General features: G+C 35.3%; 1 protein-coding gene across 2 annotated transcripts; it reads left to right on the forward strand.

The window, feature by feature from the left end:
* The first annotated feature begins 637 nt into the window (after positions 1-637).
* LOC122632349 (zinc finger protein 1) lies at positions 638-17,065 on the forward strand. 2 transcript variants are annotated; one of them, XM_043819058.1, is made up of 10 exons: positions 638-2,725; positions 8,194-8,567; positions 8,663-8,803; positions 8,866-9,163; positions 9,697-10,052; positions 10,307-10,353; positions 10,438-10,666; positions 10,777-11,100; positions 11,319-11,478; positions 11,845-17,065. In XM_043819058.1, exons 1-10 carry the CDS (start codon positions 2,692-2,694, stop codon positions 12,036-12,038), a joined length of 2,157 nt encoding a protein of 718 aa, XP_043674993.1. In that variant the 5' UTR covers positions 638-2,691; the 3' UTR covers positions 12,039-17,065. The 2 variants fall into 2 exon arrangements, with proteins under 2 accessions (XP_043674993.1, XP_043674992.1); XM_043819057.1 differs by having other exon boundaries at positions 640-2,725; positions 10,307-10,666.
* The last annotated feature ends 1,232 nt before the right edge of the window (positions 17,066-18,297 follow it).

Consider the following 18,297-nt stretch of genomic DNA (forward strand, 5'->3'; position numbering starts at 1 on the left):
ATAGGTAGGAAGAGCGTGCGCGAAAGAGAGAGAGAGAGAGAGAGAGGGAGAGAGGAAGAAAGTCTAGTTGAGAGGTATAACTCTCGCGTAGTTAGGGACGACGGAGGCTAGGGACGCCGTGCCGGCACGGTGACGCCACGGTGACGAGGTGGAGGAGAAAAGGTGGCGATGGTGGTGGAGGTGGAGGTGGAGGAGAAAAGGATGGCAGTAGTGGTGGCAGTGGCGGAGAAGGCGTCGACGTAGGATGCGTGACTTGCGCGCGGGGACTTTGGGCGAGGATGATAAAGGCTGCCGTTAGCTACGTCGTAGACTCTGGACGACGTCCGAGTAGGCGCCTGAAGAAGAGAGAGAGAGAAAGAGAGAGAGAGAAAGAGAGAGAGTGTAGGTCTCTTTGGTTTAGGGCGGGTGGCGGGAGGGACTCGCGTCGTGACGAAGGAAGGTAAAAGAGGAGGGAGATTGTAGGCGGAGTGGGGTAAACGTGGTGCGCCGACTCGCTCGACGATACGATATTGAGAAGGGAAAAGGCGGTGGTGGTGGCGGTGGCGGTGGTGGTAACGGTTGTGGAGGTGGGGGTGGTGGCGGTGCCGGTGCCGGTGCCGGCTAAAGAGGGGCACAGAGGGGGAGCAAAGCCACGGGGGCGGTGGCTCCTCCGCGCTACAGCCGCCATCATCGTCCGTCCCATCCTATAGTAACCTTCCAAAGCAGTACCCGATCTTTCCTCTCCAATGTGTGTTAGTTGGGAGCGCGTTTACCGGTGTTCGCTGCTTCGAGTCAGCTAGTGTAAAACGGACGCTTCTGTTTCGCCCGATCTTACCATGCCCTAACATCGAACATTAAATCCTCGCTTTTTCCCTCGTTCCTTCTCTTCTCTGTCTCTCTTTTTTTTCCCTCTCTTCTATTTCCCCCTTTCCAACCTACCCTCCCAAAAGATCTTATTCTTTTTTTCCTTAAACTTTATACGCGAGGAAGAAAAGAAATACCTAAAGAAGAGAAACAAGTGTAATTAGTGGGTAGAGGAGGTGGCGGAAAAGAAGAAGAAGGAGGAGGAGGAAGAGAATGAAATAAAAAATTGAAGAAAGCTTTCCTTCTCGCGAAAGCCAGTGAAATCAAATTTCAAATATTCATTATTGTGTCTATACATTCTCCGATTCTCTCGTTGCTCGTCGTCTTTCGTCGTTAAATCGCGAGTGTAGTGAGGTTGCATCGAGGAGAAGTGACAACTAAAAAAAAAGGGAAGAAAGAAAAAGAAAAGAAAAGAAAAGAAAAGAAAAGAAAAGGGAAGAAAATGTGGTCGTGTTTTTGATAAACGTAAACGTGAGATAAATTGAAAGGAAGGTGTCGATCAACAGCAAGGGACAGACAGAAAAAGGGAGAGCACGGGGTGGAGAAACGCGAAGGCGAGTTCAATCTAGAAGGATGTGATGCGATCGATCGGTCATCTCGTAAAACCAAATAGTGGAATGATAAATTGAGATATATAGATAGATAGAGATAAATAGATAGATAGATAGATAGAGATAGAGAGAGAGAGAGAGAGAGAGAGAGAACCAATAAGATTTTCAAGCTCGGTGCGAAGGTCAGCACCTGAGAGAAGCGGAAAAGCGTCACGCGAGCGAAGCGGTGGCGTTTTCGTGCGGCGACATCGCGTCCCGCCCATTCGAGATAGGTCAGACGCGAGGAACGAAGAACCAAGCGGTGGAACAAACGAACGGCAGAATCATTGACATCGCGCTTCTCTTCGTCTTTCCTCTCGCTTCACGACGACAGCATCTCCTTCTTCTCCCCCCGCTCTCTCCATCATTCTCCTGAGAGTTACGCACGGCGCCTTTCGGAGGACCAGCAACATCTTGCACTCATTTAAGAAGCTGTCTCTTAACGCCGTTAGATCAGTCCCATCGTAATCGTCTATTTCCAAAAGAAGCTTTTCTCTCCTATCGTCGTCTTCGTCGTTATCGTCATCATCGTCGTCGTCGTCGTCGTCGTCTTCGTCGTCACCGTCGTCGTCGTCGTCGGGAAACATTGTGAAAAAGTAACTCGATAGATCGGCCTCTTTTTCGCCACCACGTGAGGCGACACCCTCCCATTCGTCGTCATCGTCGTCGCCGTCGTCGCTGCCTTCGCCTTCTCCTCCTCAATATATATAAAATAGGAGAAGAAGACGAAGACGAAGAAAAAGAAGAGAAATTTATTCGGAAAATTTGTCAACACTTTTCGAGCTCGTTAGAGAAAGGGAAGAAGAAAGAAAGGAAAAAAGAGAGGAAGAAAGAGAGAAGAAAGAAAGAAAGAAAGAAAGAAAGAAAGAAAAGAAAGAAAGGAAGGAATTGAAAGATAGACGTAAAGAGAAGGAAGAAGAAGAAAAGAAAAGAGTGAGAAAGTGATCGATAGTGCGTGTAGAGAACAGCATCCGGCCGGTATATTCCGAGTTTCCGACTCATTAAATAGGTGAGAAAAACGGCGAACGCGAAAGATATTCCTAGTTTCGTCGGAAGTAAAGGAATACGTGCACGAGAATGCTGCGCGGCTGCGGCACTAAACGTCGTTGGACGAATTCTTGAACAGACATCGAGATTACGTGGCCACGAAGGAAGGAAGGATATCGTCGTTTGGATTGCGTCTCGCGTCCTCGTTGTCCTCGGCAACGAACAAGAGTGACACGCGCGAAACGCAATACCGATCGGTGTTTTCGCGAATATGAGCATGACTCTTGTTCGGAACACATTCAAAGGTAAGGATTTCTAATTTTTCCTGTCTAACCTCTATCTTCTATTTACTACTGACTAGATTGCTACCACCAAAGAGATGCGATACGTATTTTTGTCTCGCAACGCTCTTGCCTCTTTTTCTCTCTCTCTCTCTCTCTCTTTTTCTCTTTCCCTTTCTCTCTCTCTCTCTCTTTCTCGTTTTATAAGCGCATGTGCAACGTATGCAACGTAGGACACTCTTACCCTCCTCCATCCCCACTTGTCGTAGACCTTTCCACACCGCGAACCAAGATATATCCGAATAAAAAAGAAAAAAAACAGGCGCCCCCGCTTCGATTTCGTTGAAACGCTGCTACTCTCCGTAACGTGCTCCTTATTTCCTGTGTGAACACAGTGACCCGATGACCTCAAAAGATCTATGGCAGGAGAGTTTTCTTCGAAAATATCAAACTCAAAGAGAGATAATTAATCAAAACGAATCGGAATTTTTATTGGCCCGTTCACTAAATTTTTCATTTTAATTTGTCGTTTCTTCAAGAGCAAAGTTTCAATTTTTTTATGCTACGCGATTTTAATTCAAGATTAATTGCGTTCTCCCAAAAATGAAATGATCGTTGTATGCTCGGTGTTGTCTTTGTCGAACGGAAACTCAGCTCTGAAATGATAAACGACGATGGACCTGCTGAGAAAAGTCGATGTCAGCGTACCAAGTATACGCGTAGATAACAAAAGATGATTTATTTTTATCATATATTTCCATGAATTTGATCATTTATCGTGATCATTGCTAAGTAACAAACAAATATGAGAGTGATCAAACACCTGAGAATAATGATAGCTTTTCATCGTTACATGAAACTTTTCAATGATTTATATTAAAAATATATACTTTCTTTATTTCGTATTACGCATTCTTGTTTATGAGATAACAAGCGTATCGTTTTACACATGTTTTTCATAATTTAACGCTATTTTACGTAATATTTTATTGAATTCTACGTATCAAATCCGATTTTGTAATATATTTTTAACGCTCTTCATCGATTATATATACTACGCATATTTATTAAGTGATAAATTCATTTAGACAATCGTATATACTTGGATGGACTTTTTATCGAGTCAAATTACAGAGGGATATATGTTACATATATATTACATTATACTTTCAATATTATAATGAAGTATTAAATATTAAAAAGAGTTTTAAATCTTACGTTACATAAGAGATGACAAGTTATACTAGTTTACATACATATCTACATACATTCTGTGTATACGAAATCTATAAAACATCATACATTTCAATGGAGTATATTACTGTCGATTATTTTAATACATATTTTTGTTTCGGATCATCGCATCTAATTTTTGTGGTATACTTCTTTCTGTAGGTACGATTATTAAATAATGAAAACGTATAATAGTACATTGCAATCATTACAAAAAATATTTATAACGAGTACAAAGATACATAAAATTGCATAGAATCAGAATCAATGAATTGAATAAAAAACATGCAGATTTTTCTTTTTTTTATCATTTATTCTCCGTCAAATTTGACGTGATATCTGTGTATAAAATCGCGACAAAGCATTTCTGTAGAAATCTATTAATATTACTCGACTACTTAGTATTTAACCGATATACATATTTGAATGAAAAAAAAAAAGAACAAAAATTGCTATCGTGAAGTTTTAAAAGACATTTACATTCTATAGAAGATAACTTATGAACAAATATCATCGACGATAACATATTAGTATTAATTAGACTAGTATTAGTAATAATATCTCTCTTCGTTCACGATTTGGCACATAAACAAATGAAAAAGATTAGATTTTGCATACATCGCAATAAACGTCGTATGCTGATATACGTGGTATATTGACTAGTACATAGGTACATATGTAATACGTCAGGCTTCATTGAGAAACGCGCAAATATTTTCTTTATGAGATATCGCATCGAGTTATCTCTCTTTCACGATTATTATTTTGTCTTTCGTTTTTGATAATAAAACGATTCTGCGTTTTACTTACGGACATTTGTATTCCCAATACATTTCTTTTTTGATTATTTCAACCGAGCTTCCTCTTATCCTGCACGAGTTTTGCTCGAATAATCACGACTATATGACTGAAGCGATAATAAGAAAAAAATAATTATGATATACAGAGGTATATCTAAAAGTTTGAAATTTTTTTACTCTTTTTTAAACAAAAAAAAAAAAAAAGAGAAAAAAAAGAAAAAAAAAACACGCATATACTATATATACCTATATACGTGTATAAACGTGTGCGTATATTTTATATATTTCATATTATATTTATATTATTTTATGTCTTACATTTCATACACATACCTGTCTGTTTATATTTTATATTATAATACATATCTAAATAACAGAATTGTCATGAGGAATGAAGAAAAAAAAGAAAGAAAGAAAGAAAGAAAGAAAGAAAGAAAAAAAGAAAGAAAGAAAAGGAAGGCATCGAAATAGTTTTAATGTCATGGAAGATGGCGACCGCGCCCTATCAGGCTCAATGACCTCTCTTTGGATTCAGTCGGAGAAATCGCGTTTACTTACTTGGCTCACGCGCCGCACGGTTTATATCCTTGTTCGTTGTGGCGCGCACGATATCCTCGAGAGCAAGTTTGAGCTGCTGCTCGAGTGCAAACGCGCCTTTACTCTGGTTGCTCCATAAGTTTATAGCAGTCCATACTCGGCAGTACGCCGCCATCCGTTCTTCTCGACGCTCTTGATGACGTAAGCGCGCCCATCTTTTCGTCACCGTCTAAGGGCATGGCTACCATCCAACTTTTTCTCATACCTATACTCTTCCTTTCTGTTGTTTTTATTTCCTTTTCTTTCTTTTTCTTAAATTTCGAAAAAGCAAATTATTCTATGACGTTTCTTTCATCTATCTCTAAAACCTTTACCCTTTCGTTTCCCTTCCACGCTTCTAGTGTTTATTCTATTTTATTTTTCTTTCGACAGGACAGACGTTAAAAGATTATTCTGATAGATTCATTCTCTCTTAACGATATTATTTTGCGCGATGAAACGAAACAAGGAGAAGTATTCGTCTCGAAGTAAACGTATGTTACGTTCGTTCTTATCGAAATATAGGATGGGCCAAAAGTTACTGGGTCAATTTAAATATCAATTACACTTTTTCGAGACTTTTTTGCTTAATTATCTCTTTTTTCAAATCGTTAAACTACAAGACTAGGAATTTCTGGTCCATCTTTGTATTTGAGACTCGAATAGGAATTAGAGCTTTTCAGGGTCTCGATGATTTCATCCCGATCTCAGTTCGGGACTTGTAAAAATTTCTCGAGAAATTGTTTTATAAATTGTATTTACTAACATAAGTGTCACGCGAGAGAACTCGAAAGAAATTCAATGAAATATAGAAACCACGAGATATGCGGTTATCCATGACCACGAGGATAAGTGGCCACAACGAAGAATTTCTATCTTCTTTTTTTTTTTTTTTTTTTTTTTTATCCAAGTATATGGAAATGACGAAATGAAGATTCGTTGCATTAGAAAGTATCGCCGACCGCAGAAATTCCTTCCTAATAAGTGCAACTTTAATGAAAAAACATTGGTAAAAGAACGTGTTACGTATACTTCATTTCTAGCCTAATTAAATTTCTTCGAAATAGATTTTCTTATCGTTTTTTATCGTACTTTACGATCGTCCAATTTGATATTCTTAAATAAATATGTAAATGCAGTTAGGCGAGAAAATGATCGAAATGGTCAAACAGAAGAAATACTTCTCGTAAATCGATCATTCCGTAACTTTAGATTTTAGGGAGACAGAAACGGACTGGCGAAAAACATGATGTCCGAACGTTAATTCTCTTTAAGATAACGGCAATAAGATAAATAACGCGAGATCATAGCGAAGCTGATAATGTTGGTGAACGATCCGAGCTCGTGTATAGCTCTCGAGAAAGTGGCATCGATCATGTAATCGTTACGATAGTTCGTAATATTCTCTCAGTCGTTGGTTCTTCTTGTTTTCGTTCTATAGTCTATTAAGATCATGATCTACATATAACCGAGACGTGTTACGTATTAGAATGCAAGTTGCTTATATCATTTTCCACATTCCACCGACATCATTGGTAAAAACATCGTCTTCGATCATTGAGATGGATCAGGGAAAGAAACAATCGTAAAAAAAATGTTACTTTTCATCGATAAAAAAACAATTTTGTTGATTAGGTCGGTTCATAATTCGCAAATTTTCGATATAACACTTGGACGTATATTCTTTTCTATGCGATAACTTTACAAAACAAAATCAATAGTTGGGTCATTGATAAATAAATAGAACAAAGGTGGATGATCTTATAGATGACATTTCTCTACACACATATATATATATATATATATATATATATATATATATATATATCTTAATCCATTCGTTGGTATTTAATTAATTTTTTATTCCGAAGCGTTATCTAATATTTCTTATACTTTGTTTCGTATTGTTGCAAAAATATATTGCTAATATACATATAATCAAGCTCTTGAGAAATAACGTAACGTTGCGAGCGACGCAACGAAGAACGAATGATCCACGAACCGTTGACAGGAAGGCTGGAAAGGTCACGGCTGTGACCCGTTTCGACATCTTATCGGACTGCACGCTGATCAAAGTTCGTTTCATGAACGAACACGAACGAAAGTTAGTCAGAATAAGAATGCGTTTCGTTCGTGTTTTAATAGTGAAATCATTATTAAACCAAAGTAAAAGGCATAGAAGAAGATATAAATACATACCTAAATCCATCGATAGGTATTAAAAAGGGAGGAAGGTGAAACTTTAGAAGATTTTCTTGTTTGATCCGTTAATAAGGTAGCTTCTCATAGGTACAAAAGGTCTACCGCGATATCGAAGTCGTAAAATGGTTCATGATCACGAATGGGGATAGTACAGTGGGAGCAGCGTTTGAATCCCTGCTGGCACAATGATCGGACCAAAAAGTTATGCAGGCTCGAGCGGACTCACGGTCATGTGTCATTTTTCCCCTCGTGGTCCGTGTGTCGTCGTGGTACTCGGCTCGACGCGTGCGTGGCATCGTGTAGGGCGTCGTGTACAGGGTGCCGTGCGAAGCCGCGTGCGAAAGACCGGTAGAGAAGGGATACCGATGGGTATATGTGTGTGCGAGCGCGCGCGCGCATTTATATATATTACATGTGCATGTATTATATAGATACCAGCCTCTATATAGCTTTCGTATAGGTATCTATGTATATACGTAGATGCGTCGTAACTAATGACAATGGACCCTCCCAGAATTGCACGCGACTTTGCAACTTCGTAGTGATGATCTTTTTGTATTGTTCTTTTTTTACTTTTTATTTTATTTTATTTTATTTATTTATTTATTTATTTTTTTTTTTTTTTTATTAATGATACGTTATCCGAAAGAGCGCATTTGCGCTTACTTTGTGTATACTTAGATTGCAGCGAGGACGAAGCAGGTGGTGCGGACGTAGCGACGACGGTGACGACGGCAGCCGAAGGCTGTGCCGCTGAAGCCACGTCGGCCGTACTCGACGAGGATGGCGGCGGCGGCGGCGGTGGCGGTGGCGGTGGTGGTTGTGGTGGTGGTGGTGGTGGTGGTGGTGGTGGTGGTGGTGGTGGTGGCGGCGGAGGCGGAGGCGGCGATGATAACGAGGGAGGATCGACGGTGAAACGAGAAAACGGCCAAACTTGTTCCCACTGCGGCATACTCTTCCGGGACGCGCACGTACTTCAACTTCATATCGAGGACGCTCACAAGACGCTTTACTCGGTCGACAAAAACGATCCAAACGCTCAATTTTCTCAAGTGGTGAGCTTTAAATAAGACAAATTTCTCTTATTTATTCTCTTATTATATTTCTCGCTATGTTACATTAACCATGATATTATTTACCTTCGTTACAGTCATGCAAAGTATGTAACAAGACCTTCGCTAACGTCTATCGACTACAAAGGCACATGATCAGCCATGACGAAAGTGCTGTGCTTCGAAAATTCAAATGTCCCCATTGTGAGAAAGCTTTCAAATTTAAACATCACCTTAAGGTACGCGAACACGATCGTTTCTACGAACTTTTCTTTCGACTTAAATCTTTCATATTATTTAGGAACATCTTCGTATACACAGCGGTGAAAAACCATTTCAATGTAACAACTGCGGAAAGAGATTTTCACATTCTGGCTCTTATTCGAGTCATATGACTTCCAAAAAGTGCTTAATCGTAAATTTGAAGAAATCGAGACAAAGCAGTATAAGTAATGTTGATAAATGCTCGAAGAAAACCCCAACGCAATCGGTTCCTGGACGTCGCGAAGATACACTTCTCGCGGCGAACAACAATACTTTTTTACCGATACTGCCAAAGCTTTCTCCTTCAGACTATCAAGAAATACGAGAAGGCGGAGGTAAGGAAATTGCATACATATTAACAAGAGGTATTACGATAAAAGCATTTAAATGATATTTAATATCGAATAATTGTTTACACAGAATGGAAAAATCGTCATTTTTTATAACAGCGATAAAAAATTACAAATTGTTCATTAACTATTTTAACAAAAATCAAATATATCTATTTGATGCATCTGGTTGTATTATGTGTATCTTAATATTGAATTTTATGATTGTATAAATCTTTAAATAAGTGTAACTTGTAATTAAAATATAAATCGCACTCAAAGAAATGATCGATTTTAATTATATATATGCATAATTTTTATAAAATATATTCGTCTTTTTGATAGAAATACTCGATAGAAAATTTTAAGAAAAGTTAACTTTTCCATTTTTTATCGCTGCTACAAAAAACTATTTATTTCTTGATATATTTCATATATGGTACACGAATTTTTCACTTGCAAAAAATCTGAATGTTGTTGTCCTCTCAATTAATAAAGAGGTATTGAATTTCAAATAACATTCTTTTTTGCTTTTATAGGTATTTACGATGTGCCAAGTCTTCTACCCCAAATGATGGGCTTTAGTAGTTACTTCCTTCAATCCTCATTGGGAAAGATATTAAATCAACTGCATTCCAAGCGACTTGACGAAGTTGCCGAACAATTCGAAAGTCATCGAGAGACGATGAGCCCATCGACAGCGGATTCAGAGGGTACGGAAGGTACCGAAGGGAAGGAATCACCTGCTCCGATCGAATCGCAGGGGTTGGACGTTGTACGACGTATTTTGGAAACTGTCAATACCTCTGTCACGAAGCAATTATTAGAAGCAAATGTAAAAAAATTGTCTACCTCACCGGCCACTATGAAACGAGAATTCGAAGACGATTATCAAGTATGTAACGTAATATTTAAAATGAAATGAATGTTGAAATGATGACTATTTAACAGCCACATTACATATGTATGTTTATATCTTCCAAATTTGAATCATTCATGACTATATCGTGTTATATCTATACTTTTTTATGATCGATTTCTGAAGAAAATCATCCTGAATATTCTTATTAAGCCAGATGTTCAAATTTGTTTCAAACATTTCCGAGCATATCATTTATTTATATTTGAATATAAATATTTGTCGTGTAGGACCAGGATAGCGAAGTATCGAGCGAGATGACCCATTATCCTGATTGGTCAGTAACGGATCAGTACGACTCGCAAAGCGAAGGTTTGGCTGCTAAACTTGAAGATGCTAATCAGCCCCATGGTATTGCCAGGTTAACTTCCAAGAGGAAAGCCGAGGATAGTTCCGAGCCGGATTCCGATGACGAAGAAGATGGGAATCAAACGCATACAGAAAATGGTAGGAGAGTGAGGGCGAGGTCATTGATAGATGACGAACAATTGGCTGTTCTCAAAGGTTATTACGCTATTAATCCAAGACCAAAGAAAGAAGAGATTATTATGATAGCGAATTATATTAATTTTCCAACTCGTGTCGTCCAGGTAAAGACCTATCTTTATCTAATGTATATCTGTCTATCTCTGTTATTTATATATATTTATTTATCATTCAATTTTTTATTCTCATTGAACTCGTATTGTCATTCTTTTAGGTATGGTTCCAAAACTCTCGTGCCAGAGATCGCAGAGAATCGAAGATCCCAGCGTTATTACCTCTTTCAAATCCAACTAATCAAACTACGATAGAACAACCATTGGATTTGTCAAAGAAAGATGTCCTTACGATATCGCTCGTTAAAGATGGTGATACCTCCAACAGAAACGTTGCTTCTCCTTGCGAACAAAAGGAGGATAATTCTACTGTTCCAAATCCAGACACGGACGATCTCGAGGATTCGCCTCTTGTTATAGACGAAGAAATTACCGATTCTATCGATACGAAACGTACACCTTCGACGGTCGACGTCTCGCAAAAGGTATTTATCTAATGTCTTTTTTAATTACTATTATAAGGGAATATCTTTCGATTCTGTTTAAACTGAATCATGCCGTGTGTGCGTAAAACTTTCCTTTCTTAAACAACAAATTGACTAAACCGAATCTAAGAAAGTACGCAGATGATGTAACATCGTAAAAATTTTAGACTGATCGCTTGAAAATTGACGACACACGCAACTAAAATTTCTCTTTCCAGAATCAAAATCATGGGAACGCAAAAAAGGAGAATGAGAATCCAGTTCAAATCGAACCGCCTACCACAGCAGATACTGAGCAAGGACTTTATTTTTGTGATCGTTGCGACAAGACTTTTTCAAAACATAGTTCTCTCGCGAGACACAAGTATGAACATTCCGGTAAGTCCATGGACTTTAAAAAAGATATTTTATCCGTCTACATATATCCACTTTTATGCGAATTATCATACAATATATCGAATCTCATTTTATGAAGAAAGATTAGAAATATGTAAAATCTTAAACGCTTCTATCTACTTGATTAGTATTAATTATTAATTATCGGTAAGTAATGATCGATATATATGAATATTTTGGTCAGTATAAATAATTAAGTGTCAGGGTTACGTCATGGTTGCGTCACTTATATTACATACTGATATTTTATTATAAATACTGACCCGAATAAATAGCGTCTAATCTTAAATTCGATTACACATCTTATTATCGCATAAAATTGTTGATTCTTTTTTTTTTTTTGTACAGGGCAAAGGCCGTACAAATGCGTGGAGTGTCCAAGAGCGTTCAAGCACAAACATCATCTAACCGAACATAAGCGGTTGCACAGTGGCGAGAAACCCTTTCAGTGCTCCAAGTGCCTCAAACGCTTTTCTCACTCCGGCTCCTACAGCCAACATATGAATCACCGTTACTCTTACTGTAAACCATACAGAGAGTAAATTTTCGAGCGTTCTTCGTCCTATGTCCGCTTCGTTGGCCGAGTACGTACGGTTCTTTCTCCTTTCAAACAGAAAAATCGCATTTAATTTTTCTAATTAATCAAGTATTACATCCATCGACGTGTTTCTTTTTTTTTTTTTTTGTTTATTTTTTTTTCTCGATCAAATCAACGCGAAGAAAGGAAAGCTATTGCGCTACATTTCCTTTCGTTTTCTTTGATTTTTGTTTTGTCAATCATTTTCAAGATTTCACGAGAAACTAAACTCTTCTCGTATTCCTGTTCGTTGTAATCGTGCCACGAGGAGAGAACGATACCATCCCTCGTTTGGGTTGGATCGTTATGTACTTGAGCTTTTCCAAGTTCTCAGCAAACTCGTTCGATACGCAACCAAATTTAATGATTTAGGTAAAAATTACCAATGAATATGCGTATCGGCGAATACGCTAAATAAGATAACGTAACGGTACCAAAAATGCATAATGCAATAATCTCTCTCTATACACATAACACACACACACATACACATATATACACATAAAGGTGTGTGTATATATAACACACATACACGATATACATACATATACCAAACACGGTACACAAATATATATATACTATAAGATATGATATACATAATATTTTAGTATTTTTATTAACAAGATATTATATATACCATGACAATAATAAGGAAACTAATTAATGTACAAATTCGTTAGCTACGTTCGCCTGGGGGAGTGTGATATTTAAAAGTCCATTCGCATTTTTAAACGCGAAGATTCATATATATCTGAAATATAACAAACGCATACGAGTTACGATAAAGACACGCATATTATGTCGATCAGAAATTACATTATTGATCTTCTTTTTATATATCTATGTAATTTTTTTTGTGACTCTTTTGGTTTTCTTTTTTTGTTTATTTTTTATTTCTTAATTTTTGTTTTTTCTTTTAATCAACAAAAGATTATATATTTACAATTAATATGTAGATATTATAAAACTCATCGTTTCACTCCTCTCGCTATAAATGAGCTCCTTTTTCTTTTTAAGTCGAAATGAATATAAGAACAAAAAACGGGAGCGATCACTTGAAATGAATAAATTATTCCGCGTCGCTATTATCAAAGAGGATCAAAAGTAACAGAACGAAGGACACTTGAAATTGAACGATCGTTAATGGAGCTTACGATAAAATTGGATCGTTGTATATTATTGAACTCGCATTATAAGTAACTTTTAAATCTACAGAATGATTATATTATAATATATGAACATTATATATATATATATTATATATATATATAATATATATATATATATACATAAAAAAAAAGAAAAAGAGAAAAAAAGAGAGAAAACGTATGCGTGTTGTGCGTGTATGCGTGTGTGCGTGTACGTCTGCACATATATAGGATAAATCACTCAAAATTCGTCATTTGAAATGTCTGTCTTATTTCGAAGGATTAGAAAAAAGAAAACAAAAACACGTTAAAGTACAAACTGGCATAGTCTTAAAACAAATAATACAGTGACATGATTACATGATATATATATATGTATGTACGTATGTGTGTGTGTATATATATACATACATATATATCAATTTCTTTCTTCGAAGATATTTATACTATACAATTTTGTCTGTGGAAACAAGTTTCTTAAACTGTCTTTTAAAAGCAAAGAGGTGGGAGAGAGAGAGAGAGAGAGGAAGAGAGAGAAAGAGAGAGAAATATTTCAAATACGAATACTCAAGTGAGTCATTTCCTATAGATACAGACAACAAACAGCACGCACGATATTATCGAACGCCGTTCGAAAGGGCCTTGCAAATCGGTGAATGATGTCATGCGAGAACGTCGTCTCCATTACGTACTTATGGTCTTACGATTATTAAATCAAAATTTTAGTCGATTTTCAATGGTCGTTCGCAATAGAAATCACGCTACGCCTTCCAAATATATTTATATATACTTACCTATGCGTATATGTATTATTACAAGATCAGTTAAAAGACAAAAGGAAAGAAAAAGAAAGTCATTTTGCAAAGTAAGTCATTTATAGGGCGATCTTTTTATTTTCTCATTATTTATTTTTACTTCTTTCATTCTCATCGATAAATCATTCGAATTAATCGATCAAAATTTGCCGATGAAGTATTGCAAAACTTGATATATAGAACATATAAATAGCGACGACGAATAAAGATAAAAGAAAGGAAAAGGCAAGAAAAAAAAATTGATGACGACGACGACGACGACGACGACGATGATAATAATAATAATAGTAATAGTAATAGTAATAATAATAATAATAATAATAATAATAATAATAGTAAAGTAACGACAATAATCTCGCAATAATTTCATTACCGAAATTTCGAGGCCCGATAATAAGATCTACATACGTATGATATTAAATGCTTCCAATACACTATACGACGAAAAAAAATGATTATGTCATTTATATGATTTTATTCGCTCAAACGCGCAGGAGTAAAAATTAAGAAACTCCATAGATATTGATAATACTCGCGAATGTGTATTTTATAACAGTTTATGCGACTTTTTATTTACACGCGCCAACAAAACGATAAGTGATATTGTTATTGAAAAAAAAAATGATAAAAAAAAAACAAACAAACAAAGAAGAAGAAGAAGAAGAAGAAAAAAGGAAAAAGAAAAAAAAGAATAAGAAATAAGAAAAATAAATGGAGAAAAAGAGAAGATAATAGAAGAAGATACCATATATATTAATTATGTATCAAAACGACATTACATTCGGCAATAACGAATAATGTCGGGTCTTGTACTTCCTCATACGCGTACATAGAAGCTTCGGTTATCCGCGACAGGCATCGTGACCATATTAAGAGAAAGAAATATGATGCTTATATAATACTCATTTATTATAGTGTTAATAATTAAGAAATATATTTTTATATAATTATAACGTAATATTATACGATACGATATAGTACTAATTGATCGCTATACTATGCCATGATCGCTATACATCAGATCTCTTTCTTGAACTCTCGCGTGCAAGACGATTCTATATTTACATTTTCTCTTTACCGTCCTCGTTCATAAATCGAATTCGATTTTTCTCTCTCTTAAGAATCGTGTCATATTTGAATTGTTTCATTTTTCATACAATCGATCTTTTAATTTAGTTCTTTCTTCTTATCCAAGTACATATTATATTTTCATATTTTTGTCGTCTTGCACGAGTCATTACACTCGATTATCGTGCGCAAATCTATCAAATCTCTCGTGTTTGTTCCTTCGTTAACACCGATTATAATTAAATATACTTAGAGCAAAAGTGTGGCTAAATGAATTTATTGGCTATAATATTTTAGAATAAGCGATTATTGCTTTCAGATGATCGTTATTATTATTACATAAATGCACGGTGAAATGCTTTAAAACATATAAGTAAACACACAAATACACACACACACACACACACACACACACACTTCTGCGGCTTTTTCCCTCTTCTCTCTTCGATCAAAAAAAAAAAAATAATAATAAATAAATAAAAATATCGTATCTACTTAGTTTGAAAAACGTTACGATATAGAAACGAAAGAATATGCCAGGAAGCTCTTTAAAGACAATAACGCGTATCTAACGCACGATATACAAGTTGGTTCATTAGAAAACTAAACATCTGATTTATCTGGTACGAATTGAGAATAATAGAATAATAATGTCAGATAATAAAATTTATATAATTTTATTGTCTGAGATTACCTTCCTAACTCTCATATTTATTTAGAGAGATATTTGGATAATCGGTTTCTAATGAATCACTCTGTATATAGATATATTGACGTTCCACATTTGCCCCAAAAATTATATGTACACTAAATAATTAAAATTAGATAGATGTATCGATCGGTGCAAGCTGATAGGTCGCTTTGATGAATCGAAATGAAGCTCCGTTATTCCTTAAATCTAAATTATTGTAATCCTATAAAAAAGAAAAAAAAAAGAAAAAAAAAGAAAGAAAGAAAGAAAGAAAGAGAGAATAAGAGAGCAAAAACAGAAATGAAAAAAAAAAGAAAAGAAAGAGAAGATAAGAGCGGAGAAAAGAGATAAGAAAATTGTTAACGATTGTTGAAGCAACGATTTAATAAGCACCATACGATGCCTTGCGTGAACGACCGAGCTTGCCTAACTGTCGAAGGCGATTAATAACGTACTATATAGAAGATAATAATTCGAATATAAAAAACGAAATCTTCTTAACCGAAGGCCAACGGTTGCTTCCATGATTCTCCTTAAAAAATGACGACCGCTATTAAATAAATAATATCGCGATCTAATGTAATAGCCCTTCGAATCAGTTTTATCTTTTATTTCTCTTGTTTTCTTCTTTTTCTTAATTTTTGATCTTTATTTTTGTTCTTCTTTTTCTCTATTTTTTTTTTTTTTTTTTTTTTTTTTTTTTCCCTATATAATATGTACGTGACAAAATACATGCGTATATGTGCGACAGGAGATCGGTGATATTTTTTTAAAAGAATATGTAATTTATACGAAACGTTTTGTTACGGCGACAGAATCAATTGTGATTATAAGATCCTCAGGAGTATCGCGGAGTAACTACGATCCTTCGCATTAAACTGTACTCGATGAATACCAGTGGTTATACCATTGAGCTTTCCATGACTATGTTACGTAAGCAAGTACCAAAAAAAAAAAGATATAAATAAATTGTATATATGAGAAATAATCGGGGAAAGAAAAAAAAAGAAAACCACCGCAGACAATAATGTACCGTTTCTTCTAGATTATTAGAAAGCGTAAGCATTACACCATAGTAGGGATAATACATACGTCTTAGGAATAAAAGAAATAAATTTACTAAAAATTGGTACGTAAATATATAGTATATATATATATTATATACATCATTACATTTAATCGACAAGAAAAATAGCGACGTGGATGTTATTATTATGGTGATATGTAATATGCAACGCGTACTTGAAAAAGATTAATGAAAAGTGAAAAAGATAAAAAGGTCTTAGCAACGTAGTGTCGGCAGTGCCAACTTCGAATTATTTTTTATAAGTTATAACTATTAATTGCGCCATATAATGGAGAACAAAATTTCGTACTTAGTACGTAATTTTTTTGTTTTTTCTTTTTTTCTATACGTTCATCATTAGCTTTTAAAGATCGTTTTTAAATACCGTAACGTGCATTCATTCTCTTCGATTTAAGTTGACAAATTAAAGAGAAATTTACGTTGAAGAAAATTTATTTATTAGAAATAAAACAAATCGAAACGTAAGCCCAAAAGCTGACTCCATTGATTCTCGATCGGGCAATTTTTATATTTACAATATGTAATAGGGCTCAATCAGAAGAGAGAAAGAGAGAGAGAGAGAGAGAGAGAGAGAGAGAGAGAGAGAGAGAGAGAGAGGGAGGGAGGGAGAGAGAGAGAGAAAGAGAGAGAAAGAGAGAGAGAGAGAGGATCCCATGGAATTTTAAGTAACGATTTGTTATATTTCTAAATCAATTTCCTAAGATGTACACACATACATATATTTGTAATTTATTTATGTATGTACATAGATACATGCCTAATGGCTTGTTTTTTCGGAAATTTATTCTTGATTTTTTCAAAATCGATAAAAATTTATTTCTATTCGTGGATAAACCCATCGACATTTCCTTTCTATATTTTCGCAAAATTAAATTCAAATATAATTGAATATATCATATTATATATAATATATTATTGCATTCCATGAGAAATTTTTATATAAAAAGAGTGACTCCTATCGTAAATTTAATCTGTTATTACTGATTCGTATTTAAATTAATAGCGATGATTGCAATTGAAATCTTGAACGATATAGTAATTATACTTTGATCTCAAATGTTAATTCCTTATTTTCCTATATAACAACTAAAACGTGCATTTATTATAGTTTTCTATATTATAAAAGCCTATTATATTATGTATGTATGTATGTATGTATGTATGTATGTATGTATGTATGTATGTATGTATGTACATACATATTTCTAACAATGAATCTACGAGTTATACAGATATATTAATTTTGTATACTCCATGTACCTCAAGAATGCCGCAAAACAATGTCATTTGTTAAAAGTTTCAATGAAATCTTTATATATATACGTGTATATACGTATATACATATATTTATATATACTTAAGCAATTATCTCCTTTGGCATTCTCTTTAGTCAATTACGTTAATCGTAAGAGAGA

Source organism: Vespula pensylvanica, chromosome 10 (assembly GCF_014466175.1).
Source record: "Vespula pensylvanica isolate Volc-1 chromosome 10, ASM1446617v1, whole genome shotgun sequence".
Classification (NCBI taxonomy): domain Eukaryota; kingdom Metazoa; phylum Arthropoda; class Insecta; order Hymenoptera; family Vespidae; genus Vespula; species Vespula pensylvanica.

Bases quoted from the DNA above. Each gene is read 5' to 3' on its own strand.
- LOC122632349 (XM_043819057.1), top strand. From the start codon at position 2,692: ATGAGCATGACTCTTGTTCGGAACACATTCAAAG. The intron at 8,804-8,865 runs GTACGCGAACAC...CATATTATTTAG, and splicing joins AATTTAAACATCACCTTAAG to GAACATCTTCGTATACACAG. The intron at 11,479-11,844 runs GTAAGTCCATGG...TTTTTTGTACAG, and splicing joins ACACAAGTATGAACATTCCG to GGCAAAGGCCGTACAAATGC.